Below are 16,232 nucleotides of genomic sequence, written 5' to 3'. Positions count from 1 at the left end.
CCAATCGATAGCTGAAGTAAAACTCCGCCGGCCCGTTTCCAAACCCCCGCTGCAGCCAGAGGAGAGCGCTGGGAACAGCCCCGAACATGGCCATAACCTTATTAATGATTCGGCGTCAAGAATAGAAATAAGAGTTAAATCTTCCGTAAGCTGCTCAGCTCCACATTCGCGTTGTACACATCCTCAGGCAAAAGTGCAAATACGAACTCTGTGCATACCCCGTGACAAGGATAAGTAATATTTCAGGCCTAACTGTTTGCATATTCATCAGTACTTTCAAAGCAGAATATATCTTTGCCTTTTTTCTAGCTGCCACTGAAAGGAGGTGGGCAGCGAGGCTACCAGGAGAGCGCCGCACAGGAGAAGGGAACGTTGCAATACTTCCAGCCACACCATGGGCTGAAGGAAGGATAGAGCTGTATTGCAGAGAGAAAACTAATTATTCTTGTGTGACAGCTCTGGTGATGACAGACCGTTGCCACCATTTTTTGGCCTGAGCTGTTGTTCAGAAAACAATAAAGTGGCATCCCATCCTGGGTAACGGAGTAAAAAGCAGAGGTCGGGAGGGTAGACCTCTGGGGACAAGCCCAAGGCTGGAGGCTGCTGACCCAGCTCTTCCCCGCTCAGCGTTTTTGCCCCCGCAGAGCCGGGTTCTCCGGCCACGGCCCAGCGCGGAGGCGGACGGACACGCACGGGCACGGAGCAGCGCTGAGCCAGCCGAGGGTCCGGCGTCCCGTGGCAGACACCTACCTGCCTTACCCAGACCTGTCGGCAGCCCGAGTCCCGGGCAGGATTGCAGCTCCCTGTGGGTGTAACGAGTCAGGTGCAGGGAGGCCAGGAGCAACCAGCCCAGGACAGACCCCATCCAGGTCCCATTTTCCAGAGGGCAGCAGCACGCACGAGAAGAGATGGGGATGTGCCTTGTTATTTTCAGGCATTCCTTGGTGTTGCTTCTTGCAGACTAGTCCCAAGCTCCTCTGCTTTCCCTCAGCTGTGTGGTGTTACCCAGCCTTCCCCAGTTTTTCAGTTTTTAACGAGGCACATGTGGTGAAAAGCCCTTCCCAGCCAGAGCTTTGCTGTTTTGCCATTTCCAAAGGCACTGGGTGTAATGGCAATAGCTGACTCCATGGAGTGACGTGCCTGGAGCAAAATCACACCCGGGAGAAAGATAAATGTCTAAGGAATAAATTATTTCAAAATGCCAGGTAGAAATATTACCCTCTATTTCTTAAACCCCCAGTGTGGGAGTGCGGTGCCCTGGGAGCGTGGGCACAAGAGTGTGGGCACCCCTTCCCACTGCCCTCCATTGCGCCCACCATTTCTAACGGTGCAAAGGCACTGCCTGCCCGGCCGTCGAGCCCAGGGGTGGTAACGGACATATTCAATGTAGAGGCCAATTAGCAGTTTTCACCTGGCCGGCTGCCACTGAGAGGTATTTGGACATTTCTCGAGTGCCACGAGGCGCCCGGAGAAGGGCGGAGGTAAAGGTCTGGAGCGTGGGGGCTGTGAGAGCCGCATCTCCTGGCTCCGGCAGCACGCCGCGAGTCGGGGTTACAAAACGTGACCACCCCGTGTCGCATAGCGAGGGGCGGCGTGACCGGCTCCGCTGGCTACGGTTACATGACCTGAGCCCCGCCAAGTAATTTCGCCTCCAGCCCTGCGGAGCTCGGGAGCTGTACCGCAGCACCGGCTGGGCACATCCCGCCTCTGCCGCCGTCTGCCCGGGCATTCCCGACCCTCTCCTTCCATCCTGAGCATCGCACCAAATGTCTGAAGGGAAAAAAGACTTGCTCAAGACCTGCTGCTTTTTCCACGATGAAGCAGCTACAGCAGAAACAGCAATTATCTGGTTCAGTCTGGTGCTGCTGGCCTGGAACATGCCATGACAACGTGTTTCGTGTTTCAAAGCCTCTTTTGTACTAGGACACAGTTCAAGGGATCTTGCAATGCCTGCATTTGTAAACACGCGGCACTTGCAGCTACACGCTTTGCAGATGAAAGCCAGGGCAGAGCAGAAGGGCACTTCTCCCCGCCATGGCCGTGTCATGGCCGGGGGGAGCGCTCCCCCTCGCTCCCCCTCGGCTCGGTGTCTGCCGGCGGACGTGCTGATTCAGGGACTCGGGAGCCCTAGGGCTGGTTAACCGTGCGTGGTCTTCAAAAGTCACGGCACGTTCAGAAAAATGGAGTCCTGGGGAAAAAAAAAAGGGGGGGAGAAAAAAAAAATCACAGCAAAAAATGTGCGTCACTGCAGATTATTTTAGGCCCTGGTCCATGCATAATGCAAATAAGCAGCTCCCGGGGTACATGCCTGTAAAAACCATCCAGTCCCATAGCAGTCGGTTATAGGAGCTTTCCAAACAGGTGGTGAAAAGCTAAAACGATGTGCCTCGGTGTCCTCGCCGGGGTTAGGAAGGGCCCTCGCTTTCAGGAAGGCTCTTACCCTACCTCCACAGGGCTGGTATAAAACGGGACTGAGACATTAAAAAATTCAAGAGCATTTCTTTCCTTTTGAGGCAACCCTGCGCTCGTATTAACCAAACCACGCTCAGCATCTCCACCATCTCCTTTGATCTGCTCCGAACCGGGCTGCCTCCTTGGCCGTCCTTTTCACGCACGCTGGCTTTATTTTTTGCTTTTTCTAAAAATCATTGTATCCTCCTTGCCTGACTTCAAGGAGTCGCTCGGGAAGCCCTATTTATGGGTTGAAATGCTGCTGAAAGAGTTATTGCCATGTTATTCAGCTGTTGTGCCAAGCCTGCATGGAGATCGGGTTTCTGCTGAAAGGGTGCCAGGCACGTCTTTTTCCAGGAACCAGCAGCCGTATTTAGCCTCCGGCTGCACATGAAAGACTGCAGTCGGAAACGTGACATTGTGTCAACATTTGAGGCAGGTCAGAGCTGGGTGAGACCATGAAAACAAGTCCGGGGAACTCAGCACACCCCGCCGGCGCGGCGCGGCACGGGCTGCCGCGACCTGGCGCCATGCCGGGGGTCGGCCCCTCCATCACCTTCCTCCCTCGGCCGCCCGCGTTGCCCCCTCTCCTCCGCCTTGCACCGGGATGGAGCGTGCCGGCTCTGCCAGGCGGGCGATGCTGCGGTGGGATGGCGGTGGGGCATCCCCGCAGCGGGCAGAGGCAGGGCAGGGGGCCGCTGGTGGCGCGGGCAGCCCCGGCGCGGGGGTCCGCGGGCAGGGTGGCCCCCATGCAGTGCGGCCACGGGCGCAGCCCCTGCCCCGCGGGGTGACGGCCGGGGACGACCGAGGGCCACCGGACCCTGCTCTGCCCCAGAGTCCTCACCCGTCCCGCTGGCGCCGGGCCAGCGCTGCAGAGAAAATCCCCAGCCTGTAATTAGCCTTCGCTTCCTGTATAAACCTTATCTCTTCCACCTTTTTTTACAATTTTTTTCCTCCGTGACTGAGGATCTGGAGCTTCTGTGAGTCCTCCCACCGTACGACAAGGTGGGACAGAAGATGGAGAGCGAAGGGGAGCGAGAGCCGTGGCAACGAGCCAGAAATCCGACCGTTAACGAGGCTTTAAACGTCGCTGCGCTGAGCACCAAATGCTGTCCCCAAAATGGGGTTACTTACAGTCATCTTCAGTGGGATCAATATTTAGCCCTAATTAAAACAAACACAACATAAACGTCAGGAGGTATGGAGGCCCCAAATAAATTAATACAAGCAGCCCTGCATTTTTGTCTGGCGTTCCTTAAGCTAACGTTACTTTAAGCTAAGGCTAACCCCAGCCTAACAGCTGCCCCCGGGCACCCGCTTCTCCTCCAGCGGGTCCCGGAGACGCTGCAGCCCGGGACTGAGCTGCTCTGCCCCAGTCAGGCATTTAACTGCTCACCACGTTTTGTGATTCATCTGTGTTGTGAAAATCTTAAACATCCCGCAGAAGTGCCCGTGCCCCATCCAGGCGTGGGCAGCGCCGAGTCCTCGCACCCGTCCCTCACAGGCCAGAGACGCACTTCGCCCATCTTTTGCCTTTGGGGAGAGGTTTGGGGTCACCTCCATTTCGCACGGAGGCCAGAAACGGTGCGTCCTTGCTGGAGAGGCAGGGAAGGAGCCCGTGGTCAGGTGCATACGACATCCCCCGAGCCCATTCTGCAGCAGCACGCGCGGAGAGGCACCACGCTGCTCACCATCGCCTGTGGCGCTGGCTACAAGTCCCAAAGCAGCAGAACAGTCGCAGGGGCGTGCGGGAGAAGCGCGGCAGTGTGCCGGGACGCGGTGGCACGGGTTCGGTCCTGGCAGAGGCAGGATCCGGCCCTGCCCGGGCGCTCAGCATCAGCGTGGTGGCCGTCCCTCCCAGCCAAACGGTCCCACCACGGAGGCGACCGGGGCTTTCCCTGCCAGAGGACGGTGTCCCTGGCCCCCGGCCAGCCAGGACAGCCGTTGTGCGAGGAGCCACCCCGCGCCCATCGCGCCCCTCGGGCAGGGTGGGCAGTCCCAGGAGCAGAGACAGTGGATTTGGGGGGCTGTGATGCGGGACTGAGGGACGCTGGCAAAGCGAAGCCCCCGTTTGTAAAAAGCACATTTTGCCTCCAGGTAACGGGCAAAGCCTGCAGAGAAGATGCATCCTCCACGGCGAGGGGCTGCCTCCTCCTCTTCCCCGCTGAGCTTGGGGCGGATGAGCCAAAAAGCCCGGCCCAAGGAGCACAAAGCGAAATATGGAGAAAGCAGAAAAGCCAGCCAGGCTCTCCTGGCACCTCCCTCGGATCGGGAAGGAGAAAAATCCCCAAAGGTGCCAAGGGAGTTAAAATAAATAAATATCCCTGGGGACCCAGGTAACGGGACCCCGAGCTGCCTTGGGGCACCGGTGGCACGGGAGCTGCCGGGGAGCGAGGAGAGCCCCGCTCCCCCTCGCGCCGCTCTGCTCGCCCTCGACTGCTGGGTCTGGCCGTACCAGATGACCCTGCTCAAATCAAACATTTACAAGCACAGGAGGCAAACCCTTATCTTCCACAGGAAAAGAATTATTTTATTAAGTATTTTTAAACAGCTACTTAACATTTACTCAAGATAAAAATATGTACAATATCCCACCTTGAAGAAGGCCCCCAAATATAAACACGGTACCTCTCCCTAGAGAAAAACAAAAAAAATTCTTCTCTTCAAAGAAACAAAAGACAACCCAGAAACAAGAATACATTCATATTTCTCACTTCTTTATGCTCAAGTAGTTATACAAATAATAGACATCTGAAACGTTTTACCTTTTAATATATTTATATAATATATATATATTTATAACAGGATTTTACAAATAAAGGCAACAACTGTATACCAAAAAAACCAAAAACCAACAACAAAATAAACGTTAGAACACAATCTGCAATCAAGCATAGTGCATCTCAACAGCTGGTGCAATGGGAGGGCGAAATGAAAATCCATACAACAGGGTTTCCGGACACGAGTTCTCAAAACCAGTAAGAAGAGGAAAAAAAAAAAAAAAACCAGCACTGCATTTTGCAGAGGCTTTTTTAATGAAAAAAGAAAAAGTCAAATTGGACATGATGTTCCTCTGCGGAGAAAGACCCTCGCAGTTTAACGGGACAAGTGTCAACACCCTAACCCTCGTTCTTTAATACAGTGATGTGGGCCAGGGTTTGCCAAGGAGACTAAGGAATTCAGATGCTCAAACCCCACCGGGATTAGACTCCTTTGAAAATCCCAGCCTTTTCATTTCGCAAAGGCACTGACAGAGGCATATTCAGCGGGCACCGTGCCATCGGCTTCGGCTGAATCGCTCCCTCTTGCATGACACTCTTGACTCGCCCCGCTCGGGGAGCGGCTGCTCCCCGGCCGGACCCCACCGACGGGACTCGTAAAACCATTCTGATTTGCAGTAGACCAGACCCGGCGACACTGCACAGCAGCAGCGCGAGAGAGGCCTGGAGTCAGGTGCACCAAGCAAAGTGATCCTCGGGATATTTTCTCCCCTACCCGGCCCAAACTAGCAGCTCAAGTTACAGGAAGGGGCGCGTGTTAATTTATTTATTAGATGTACGCCATGTAAAGCTTCCAAGCAGCATCTACCTTTTATTTCTTTTTTTAAAAAAAAAAAAAATATATATATATCAGCAAAGGTGTGGAGAGAAACCCGTCTGAAGTCTACCTGACTGTGCATGACCAAGCAGTGACCGCTGCTCTGCTCCTCCTCCGCTTTCAGTGGCGTTGCCACCACCGCCGCACGTGCTCGGGGCGGCCGTGCCGGTCACTCACGACACCGGCGGCGGATGGGGCACCGAGCCGGTTCAGCTCAAACCACCAGCAGCGGGGCCGCTGCCTTAAAAGCCCTTACGAAAAGTACCGTGTTTTTATATTCACAGACCCTAAAACCAAGTCTGCCTAATGGAGTATTTTTTCACAGCTTTGCAATAGTCGCAGCTGACCGAGTCAACTGTTGTTCTGTAGATGCAGAGAGGGACGAAGGTAAGGAGTAAAGCACAAAACCCTCTGGTTTGTTTTTTTTTTTTTCTTTTGGAAGTAGTTCTGAATCGCTAACCTGGGCGCATCCTTCATCCTTCTCCAAGCTACCTGACAAGTCAGAGAAAAGGGGATTTAGCTTTCTACGTGCAGTGAACCTTATCCCCACACCTCAGTCCAGCCAATATATAAAAGTGAAACAGTCTCAAACTAAAAAAAAAAAAAAAAAAAAAAAAAAAAAAAAGAAAAAAGTCACACTGCGCTTAGTCTTTGGTTTCCAAGTTCAAAGGAGGAATCTGCTTCAAAGCTTGAAGCAGAGCCGAGGAGTCGATAGGGGAATGGGCCGGTACGGGAGAAGGGAGTCTCTGGGGCATCAGCAGAGGCGGGGAGATTTTATCGGGGTTCATGAACCCCGTAAGTGCTGCGGCAGAAGCTGGGAGGCTGGGGTACAAGACAGGTACGGACGCCGGGTACCAGCACTTCTCCAGCATGGGCAGATAGGCTGTTGCGGATGGTGGGATCAAATAGAAAGGCAGGCACAAGGGAGGCTGGTGAGCGTGGGGGCCCAGGAAGCTGCTGGAAGAGCCCATCATGTCGCTGCCAAAAGGGCCCTCATCCTCTGGCAACTCCAGCCGGCTCCTTTTGGCCGGCGGGTCCTCAGTCTCTTGCTTAATAGAGCTTATTCTCTCCTGGACAGCGTACTTGAGTTCAGTATCCTTTTTGAAATACTGCTGGTCGGATTTGGAGTCACTTTTCTCCAGCTCTCCCCCATACCCGCTGTCCGTGTCCGTGTCGCTGCCGCTCTGCTCCCCGCTGGAGTGAGCGAATGTCCTCTGGATGACAGGCACGCAGTTTTTCCCGTGTCCCTCCGCTGCTTTGGTCAAGGAGACGGGTTTCTCTTTCAAGTCCACCATTTTAGGAGGGATGTCTCCGGACTTGCGGCCGGCTCCGCCCTGCAGCACCTCGGAGGCCATTCGGTGCAGATGGCTGACCAGCTGGGACGACTTCAGGTCCTTGCCGTTCTCATGCTTTGCCAGGTACTGCAGCATTTCCTTGGCACACATCTGGAAACCGGATCGAAACATTTCCTGGCTGGAATCAAGGTTTCGTGATGACAGGTCACCTGAGGAAACATTAACAGAAAGAAATTAAAAATTAACAACGTGCTAAATAGTTCCATTACCATCTTCGGGGCGGACTGGAGACGGTATTACACTTCAGTTACAGCACAGCTCGAGAAGCGAACGTGATGGTCAGCCTGAATTTTGCATACCTTCACCCCACCTCTGCGTAAGCGTACATTTTTACGTGAACACCCGTCTGTCCACTTTCACGCAGTAACTCTAAACTCATTTTCTAGTTCTGTATTTACTGTATATGCCAGCTTCAACAGGTGCCGAAGTACGGAGCAAAGGAGTGAGTCAAGCCGGTGCCTTCTCCGGAAAACACCCCGGGGAAGGCAGGCTGCACCTCGCCCCTCACCTCCAGGCAGAGCTCCTGGAGCACATCTACCCGCCAGCAGCTCCGCCAACCTCGGGCGATTTCGCTTCAGCTTAAAGCTCTATTGCACTCCCTGTGGCTGCCAGAGCAGTGGAAGGCTCTTCAGAAAAACCAAATTTTACTTTATCAGATTCACGTGAGCGCCACATGTGAAAACAGAAGGAGGAAGTACGTCTAGAGCATGATAAGCCGATGCACCGGGTCCCCTCTTCGCCTGCAGAACACAGGCTAGCTCGTTTATCAAGAGACCTAAAAAAGGTGTCTATAAGAAGCAAATTTATATGTATTTTCAGGGAAAAAAACCCCAAACAACAAACAAACTAAAGCAGGTTTGATCCAAAGCTCATGAACACGACTGGGAAGATTCAAATGGCTTTGGAGAGAACCTCACAGCAAACCTGGGCTTTAAATAGAACTACTTAAAAATGCAATTTAATTTCAAAACAATGCCACAGGGCACTCTACACTGTCCGTATTGAGAAATGCATCTTTTTTTGCAAAAGCTTGTAAGCAAAGCGAGAGAAAATGACGGCGATTAAAGGCAAGAACTCCTGCCTCCTCCCTTCTCAGGAACGAAGTGTCACAACCGCATTTCAAAGACTCCGAGAGAAAGTCCATCAAGCGCACGCAGGTTCTCACACGATACGATTTGAATACTCACCCGCTTGTAAACCATTCTGCAAAGCAATTATTTTCTGCTGCTGCTGCTCAATGAGATTGGTTAGTGCTTTCACATGCTTCAAGGTGAGCTCGAGAACCACAGCCTTCTCCAAGTGACCTAGAGTCTGGAAGCAAAGGGACAGGTTGGCCTCCGCCGTGGGCTCGGCCAGGCAGGCAGGAGCCTGACGGGGCTGCCAACGCTCTCCCAGTAAGAGAGGAAGGACCGACGCGGCTTGGAGAAAAGGCTTACGGGCAGAGCCTTGGTCCTGAACAGCACAGGACCATGAACGACAACATTCCATCAAAATAACTTAAAGAGCAGGCTCCAGGGAAGGCTGTCACGGAACCCTGGGGGTGTTTGGGGGCCAGCCGCACAGCTCAAAGAGAAGTATTGCCTCCATCTGTCCTGCCGCGCCCGCTGGCACCCCGGCCCTGGCGCCCGGGGATCCGGCCGGGGGCTCGCCTCGGCCGGCAGCGGGTGCGGGGGGCCGAGCCCCGCGGGCGGCTGCCGCCGGAGCCCGGCAGCTCGCGAAGCCGCTGCGGGACGGAGCGGATCCCGCGGCACTTCGGGATGCGGTGACAGCCCGCCGCGGGCGTGCGGCCACCGCGGGGCACGCGGGGCGGGGCGGGAAAAGGCAAGGAAAAAGGGAAAGCCCGGCCCAGAGCCCCGGCGGGCAGAGCCCCGGCCGCCCCGCCGAGCACCCGCGGCGGCGGGCGCCGTTGCCCGACGGCTCCGTGCGGCCCCGCGGCAGCGGCGGGTCCCCGGGGCCGCCCCCACGTACCGTCAGCTTGAGGTGCTCCGGCAGCAGGTCCTTCAGCTGGGCGATGCACTCGTTAATCCTGTCGCGCCTCTTCTTCTCGATCAGCCTGTGCGGCAGCTTGTAGGTCTCCTGCGGAGCAGCGCAGCGGGTCAGCGCTCCGCGGCCGCGGAGGGCGGGGGGGGGCGGGGGGGGCGCGCCCGGCACGGCCGCCGCTCCCCGCTCCTCCCGGCCGCCTCCGTCCCCCCGCAGCTCCCGCAGCCGCTCCGGGACTCCGCGCCCGGGGAAGCCGCCGCGGGCCGAGTAACGGCGGCACTCCAGCGGCCCCGCGCCCCCCGCCCGGCCCCGGGGGGAGCCGCGCGCAGGCGGCCTCCGGCGGGCGACGGCGCGGCCGCCGCTTTACCTTGTTGTCCTCGCTCCGCTTCAACCCCCTCCTGGGCTTGTAAACTTGGTACATGTGCGCGAAGTCCAGCCTGCACGGGCGAAACGAAAGCAGCGAATTACCCCCGTCCCCCGGGGGCCGCGGCGGGGCCGCCGCTCCCCCCGCGCCCGCCGCCGCTTACCCCGGCAGGTCGCCGCTCTCCAGGGCGGGCAGCTTGCCCAGGCAGACGGGCGGGGGCTGCGCGCTGGGGATGCGCTCCATGGCGGCGGGGCGCTGGGGGAGCGGGGCGCGGGGCGGCCGGCGCTCAGGGCGGGCTGCTCATGCCGCGTCCGCGCCGCGCGGGCTGAGGAGCGGCGGGCGGCGGCGGGCCGGGTTAAATGCGGGCGAGTGGGTGGACGGCAGCGACGTGCGCTACCCTGTGACTGCCGGCACGTCTGGCGGCCGCCGGGGCGGGCGCGCCGGCCCCCCCCCCGCCGCCCCCCCCGTCACATGAGCCTCACGTGTCGGCAGCGCCGCCGCCGCCGCGCAACGTGCCGGGGGGAGGCGGGGCCGCCGCGGGCTGGGCCGGGCCGCGCGGGGCGGGGCACCGCCGGCGGGAGCGGGGCGGGGCGAGGGGCCCGGCCGCAGCGCTGCCCCCCCCCCGCGCCTGCACGCGTGTCCCGGCGGGATCCCCCCCCCCCGCCCCGGGGCGGCAGCTCCTGCCCCGCCGCGTCGGGCCGGCCCGGTGTCCCCGGCGGGAGCGCGGGGCGGGCGGGAGCCGCAAGGGCCCGCTGCCGGGGGGGCGGGAGGGGAAGCGGCGCCGCTTCGGCCCCGGAGCTCCGCCGCGGGTGCGGAGCGGGCTGAAGCGCGCTGAGCGGCCCAGCTGCGGGGTTCCCGGTGTCCTGCCGCGGGCCGAACGACAAAACGCACCCCCAAACCCAGAGAGGCGTCAGCACAGACCCCCCTCAACCCGCAGCACTCCGGCACGGGGGACGAAAGGAGCGCGAGTGGCTGTGACACGGGTGGAGGCGAACGGGAGGGGCGCAGAGCGGGTTAGCACGGTTCCCGCTTCCGCACAGCATCCGCGGGTCTTGGGCACCGGCTGTTGGCAAAGCGCTGAGCGCCGCCGTAATGGCGTGTACCTGCCAAAGCAAACCCCTTCTCGAGCAAGTCGAGGCACGCTCATCCGATAACAGGCCCGCTCACCAAGATAAGGTCATAGCAGAACCCCGGCACAGCGCCTCTGCTATCGCCTCGGAGAGTCCTGGTCCGCCCCGCGTCGGGAGGAATCTGAGGTCAGGAGGTATTACGTGAGAGCACAAAGAGATTTCATACGGGCCGTGGAGACGGGCCTTTTAAGGCTCACCGCCGTCCGAAGGCGCGTGTCGTTACCCGGAGGAATCCTAAGGGAAGTCGGAGCCTTGCAGAAATCCGCTAGCCGTAAGCGTGAGGTTTGTAAAAAACAAAACCCTCTTTACAAGGTCCCGCCACATCTCCAGCAGGAACAGCGCAGCACCGTATCAAGGACACGGAGCTCCCGAAAGCAGACGCCCAGGCTGTCCCGCTCGGTGCGGTCTGCTCGGTGCTGTGCGTCGGAGCCGGCAAACCGGGCGTGGACGGCCACGAGCTGCTCGCCGGTCCCGAGGGTCTGTGGGATGCTGCAGACCCTGCCCACCGCGGAGGAGAGGACGGGCGGATGGAGAGCGAAGGGCTGAGTGTAAATGGGGGCAGGATCGCAGCTCCCGGCTGCGGACTTCTCAAGGCAGAGCTCGTCTTCCATACGGGCGCTGAACAAATTCAGCAATAACCGTCAGAAAAGATGAAACTGATGTGTGTGTCCCTTCCTGCAGGTCAGGGGAAAGTAACCAGCCTAAATAACGGGTGCCGAGTCGCATGGTTCAGTCTCTCTCTGCCCCGAAGCCCCAAGCTGTTATTTTCCAAACACAGGGGGGAAAAAACACGGACAATGTCTAACCTGTCCCATCACTGACCCTCTGACCAAGGCAACAGAAATCAGTCGAGCTTGCTGCAGCTGATGGCTAATGAAAAACGAGGTTTGGGGCCAACCTGCTCTGCGTTTTAAGTTCAGGCTCCGAGTGTACGTGGACAGTTTCATGCCCATGAATTGTCTGACTCCTGCGTGCTCTTTCAGATATTCGGTACATTCCTGCAGTGGGTGGTGAGCTACAAATCAGGGTCAGAGGTAATCCCCAATTATTTAGCCCTTTTACTGTTCTCGTGCTTGCCAAACAATTCTCCATATCAGGATTTACTCATGACCTTAAGGGACGTTGCCAAGGATTTAGGAGTCCCCCTAAAAAGAGGATCCAGATGAAGTTATTACATTCTTGGGCATCAAGTTAGATTGCTGGAGAGTTGAATTACACTTTCCTGGGGATCAGTTTTCATAAGCCAGGGCTGATGCAATCATCAATTTGCCGCCTCGATTTTGTTTGCTGAATTATTTCTACGTGGAGGGTTCCTTTACAACGTACCATTCAGGTGGTAGCAAAATGTTTAAAAAGGCTTCATTTTGCAAAGCCGTTGGGCGAGCAGCCGGTCTCCTGAGCGCTTGTTTCAGAAGGGCCGAGAGCCGCAGGACAGCGGCAGCTCGCGTCCAAGGGGGATTGGGGGTTCTTTACCGAGGCAGTTAAAGGCGAGGGTTTGGGGGGTGGTCTGAAGGTGTGCTGAAGGCGGGCAGGGGGGCCGAGCCCCCAGACCTGCCCCTTCCCCACGCCCGTCCCCTTCTGCCCGCAGCGATCTGGGGGGAAACGTTCCGAAAATCCCTGGCACCGAGGTCTGATGGGAGCCTATGTGGGCAGCGCTGGGAGTTAACAGATGGGTTGTGGATTCAAGCTTACGATAAGGTTACTGAGGGTGGTTTTGTTTTAAAATGTCTCTTACTTAATATATCCATGAAGGCCAGGCATGTGCCTGTGGTCTGTAATCAAATCGCTGACTCTCCCTCTCTCTCATTTCCAGCAATCTCGTTTCGGGTTACTGGCACCGGAGGTGAAAGAACAGCCATGTCTTGGCCCAGCAGCCGAGGCTGGAGGCTGAGGATTCGCCGTGCGGGAGGTGCTGCACGGACGCTGTTAGCCCTCAGCATCCGAGGAACGGCCTCAAGGCCTCGACAATTAATACCCATGACTTTTTGCAGAAGGAAGCATTTCCGCGGGAGCCCAGCTGACCCTGAGAGAGTGGGGGAGCGGGTTGCACGCTCGTGCTCGGTAAGCGTGGCGGCTCCTCTCCCGAGACAGGCAGCTCTCCAGCCGCGGCACCAGCCTCTGGGATGGACGTGACAGTCCTCGGTGGGCAGCGGGGTGCTGTCAGCTACGCGGGACGGTGCCTCCATCGAGCACCCACCGCCGTACTGCAGCCTGAGGTCTGCGGTACTGCAGCATCTTGGTCAGCGTAGGATGTACGGAGCCAGGGGCGCTCGGGATCAGCAGCTCCCAGGAGACCTGCACGTCTCATTTCCCAACCGTAGCGTCTAAGGCGCGTGTAGGAGAGCCCGCACCCATCAGCTGAAGGCAGGATCCCGAAAGGGGCACTGTGGGACTCAACAGCGTAGGATCTGAGGAGCAGTTTGACACCCACCAGGGCTCTGCCTCGTCCTTCTGGTAGCCTGCAGGTAGTTGCAAATGCTTGAATTCAGCGTGAAGTCTGGTGGTTTCAGCCGCGCGCCTGCGTGACTCAGTATCTCAACAGCACAGCTGGCCACGCTCGCTGCCGCGATGAAAGGAATCATCCGCACGTTAGGATAAGGCGAGATTTAATATTGCGAGTACGCGCGCTGATCACTGCTTAATTACGTTGGTTTAGGCTACCATGGACTCTGCTTGGATAAAACACCGGGAAAACCTAGCGAGAGCTGCTGTCTCTGTGGATTCCTGGGCAGGCGAAGGGCCCTCCCTCCGGCACTACCCTGGATCGCTGAGGGGCACGTGAGAGCTGCGGGAATGACGCTGGCACCGCTCAGTGAAACTTGCCCGAGGACTATTCAACTGAAAGCCATTCCCCTCTTTGAGCGGAGATGTTTGCCAGCACCCAGGGTAGCAGTGGGAGGAATACGTAGGTGGAAACTATTTGGAAGTGGCAAAATTTGTGGACATTACAATTCATAATAAGAGACTTCAGCCCACTTTCATACGCTGTTTAATAAAACATGCCGGCTTCCCAGTGACATCCTGCCCTGCCTCGCACCGGCAGCCAAACCCAGGCAGCCAAGGAGCTCACGCGGTTTAACCAGTTCCCCGCCGGCTGGTTGCACCATCTCGTGAGAAAGAACTCCGGGCGCGCACACCCGTGCACGCCCGTGCACACCCCTTCAGCTGCGCGCCCGGCTGCAGCCTGGCCCCGCTAGCACGGGCAGGGCCCTGAGCCTCTCTCTGCACATGGCATGAGAGCGATTTCGAAGGCGATGTCACCTGTCCCCTGCCGCTGTGCCCCGGCTGCGTGGCCGCTGCAGAGCTCAGGCGGGGCAGGGGATGGCGAGGGGTTACCCACCGTGTTTGGAGGCGGCAGGGAGCCCGCTGTGGGCAGGACAGCGGGACTGCCAACCCATCTGCTCCGGAGCAGGAGCTGCTTCTCCTCCGGAGTGACAGAGTTGCCTGGTGGATGCTTTGCACAATGGTATCTGATCACATTCCTCCTTCTGCCTAACATCAAACAGTGAGTCAGCGATGAAGCCTCATCAGATGTCTCTCTGCTTCGGCTTTCCTATCTGAAAAGCAGAAAGGATGGTGCTCTGCAAGTATGCAAAGCAAAGAAAGTAGGGTGCCTTTAGATCTATGACTTAGAAAATACCACACCTTTTAACTACAGCATTATTTATTTTTCGCTGGCATTCACATACCCCAGCAGGAATCAATACCGCCGGGGCTCATAGTCCAGGGAGCTTTTGTTCTTTCTGGTGGACCTAGGTAACAACAGCTACAGGGCCAAAATACATTCTGTCTGAGTCAAACACTAACATAAAAATAATTCTGAACTTGCTAACTGGATTTAAAAAATACTCCCCTCACCCCGTAAAAATAATAATAAAATAAAAGCCGAACAGGCAGAAGAAGAGACTGGGAGTGTGTTCCTCTTGCAGTTCATGTCAGGACACGTATGAGTTAAACCGTGACCTCCGAACCTGAGCCCGTTGGGCACGGTCTGTGCGATCCGCATGCTCGTGGCACATAGTCGATAGGTTCAGGGGACTTGGTTCAAACCGTAAATATCATTAGCAGCAGCAGCAGAGCGGAGGCTGTTTGTCAGGGCTCGTGGCAGAGGTGAGGAGCGCAGTGGTTCGGCGTGGGAAGCTGGCTGGGACAAAACCTGGCAGGCGGCTCAAGCAGCGCCACGGGGAACCCAGCTGAACCTCCGCAGGGACACCAGCAGCTCCCCTGGCTGGAGATAAGGGAGAAGCATCCCGTGTACTGCGTGTGGACTTGCTTAGCCTGGTCTCTGTAGGCTTCTGTGATCATACGGGACCAAGCACCTGCTTGTGAGGGGAGCGGGGTGCCCCATGGTTGGCTGAGGGCTGCAGTCGTCCTGATTAACGGGGGGCTGCTGGAGGTGTGCGGGTGGCTGACTACCTCGGGAGAGGAAAAGGGCTTATTGGTGCTCTACCTTGCTAGTGGTTAACAAACATTTGACCCCTTTGAATAAATGCGATGCAAAGAAAACGCAGGCGGTAGGGAAAGGCAGGTGCACGGGCTCCTTCGTAACAGGCCAGACAAACCATATACATGACATGGTTTCCTAGTCATGCAGACTTAAAAAACACTTGGATGTGAATATCATTAAGCTCTGGGGTAGTCTGGAGCAGCCGTGGGAGAATGTAACCAGTCATTTTCTAAATAACAAGCCAAACCTCTGAATCCAGATCCACCTCCTCCCAAACTCCCGGTCTGATCCCATGTGCATCATGAGCCAGACGTGGCTTGGGCATTACTCCTGCTGCAAAGTCAGCTGAAATAAGCACAAACAGGAGTTAAATGGAATAGGAAATACTCGCGGTGGATTTGTGCCTCATCAAGATTACACGCAGTTTTGCCAATTGCGTTCCTCCGGCGCGAAACAGGACCACTCCGCACCGCACGGCAGCCCTGATGCCACGCTGCAGTCGGGCTCCTCACCCAAACAGCACCTGGAGGGGAACGTGCCCATATTTACGTAGAAAATACAGCCCACCGGGACAGAGAAGAAGGCGAAGTACACCCAAGGCATCCCTACGAGAAGTACTAGTTGACAGGAATGTCTCTCATAGTGCCCTTCCCTCTGTATCAGAAGTGATCTGGTTGAGAAGTCCTGGAGCAAACCACAACTGAGGGTGTTGCTGTCTTCCCCGAATACTTTCTCTAATGAGGTTTTTAAATAGTTTTGCCCTGCCTACACTGGCAGCCAGAGCACTTTCATCTCCAGGTGAATGGGAACCGAGGTGGGACTCTGCTGTCTGCTGGGGAGGATCATTTCCATATTGCAGCCGAGGCGGCGAGGCTGGCAGGCAAAACCCGCACAATGGCAGGGAAGCG

At 57.0% G+C, this 16,232-nt stretch overlaps 1 protein-coding gene across 1 annotated transcript; it reads right to left on the bottom strand.

Annotated features, from left to right (window-relative positions):
- Positions 1-4,963: 4,963 nt before the first annotated feature.
- On the bottom strand, positions 4,964-9,990 carry BHLHE40 (basic helix-loop-helix family member e40). Its single transcript, XM_059823148.1, has 5 exons — positions 9,911-9,990; positions 9,751-9,820; positions 9,372-9,479; positions 8,591-8,714; positions 4,964-7,552 (listed from the first exon to the last, which is right to left on the bottom strand). The coding sequence occupies exons 1-5, from the start codon at positions 9,988-9,990 to the stop codon at positions 6,693-6,695; spliced, it is 1,242 nt and encodes a 413-aa protein (XP_059679131.1). The 3' UTR covers positions 4,964-6,692.
- Positions 9,991-16,232: the final 6,242 nt, after the last annotated feature.

The sequence above is a fragment of the Gavia stellata genome, chromosome 12 (assembly GCF_030936135.1).
Source record: "Gavia stellata isolate bGavSte3 chromosome 12, bGavSte3.hap2, whole genome shotgun sequence".
NCBI classification, from domain to species: Eukaryota; Metazoa; Chordata; class Aves; order Gaviiformes; family Gaviidae; genus Gavia; species Gavia stellata.
This window is presented reverse-complemented; position numbering and strand designations above follow the sequence as displayed.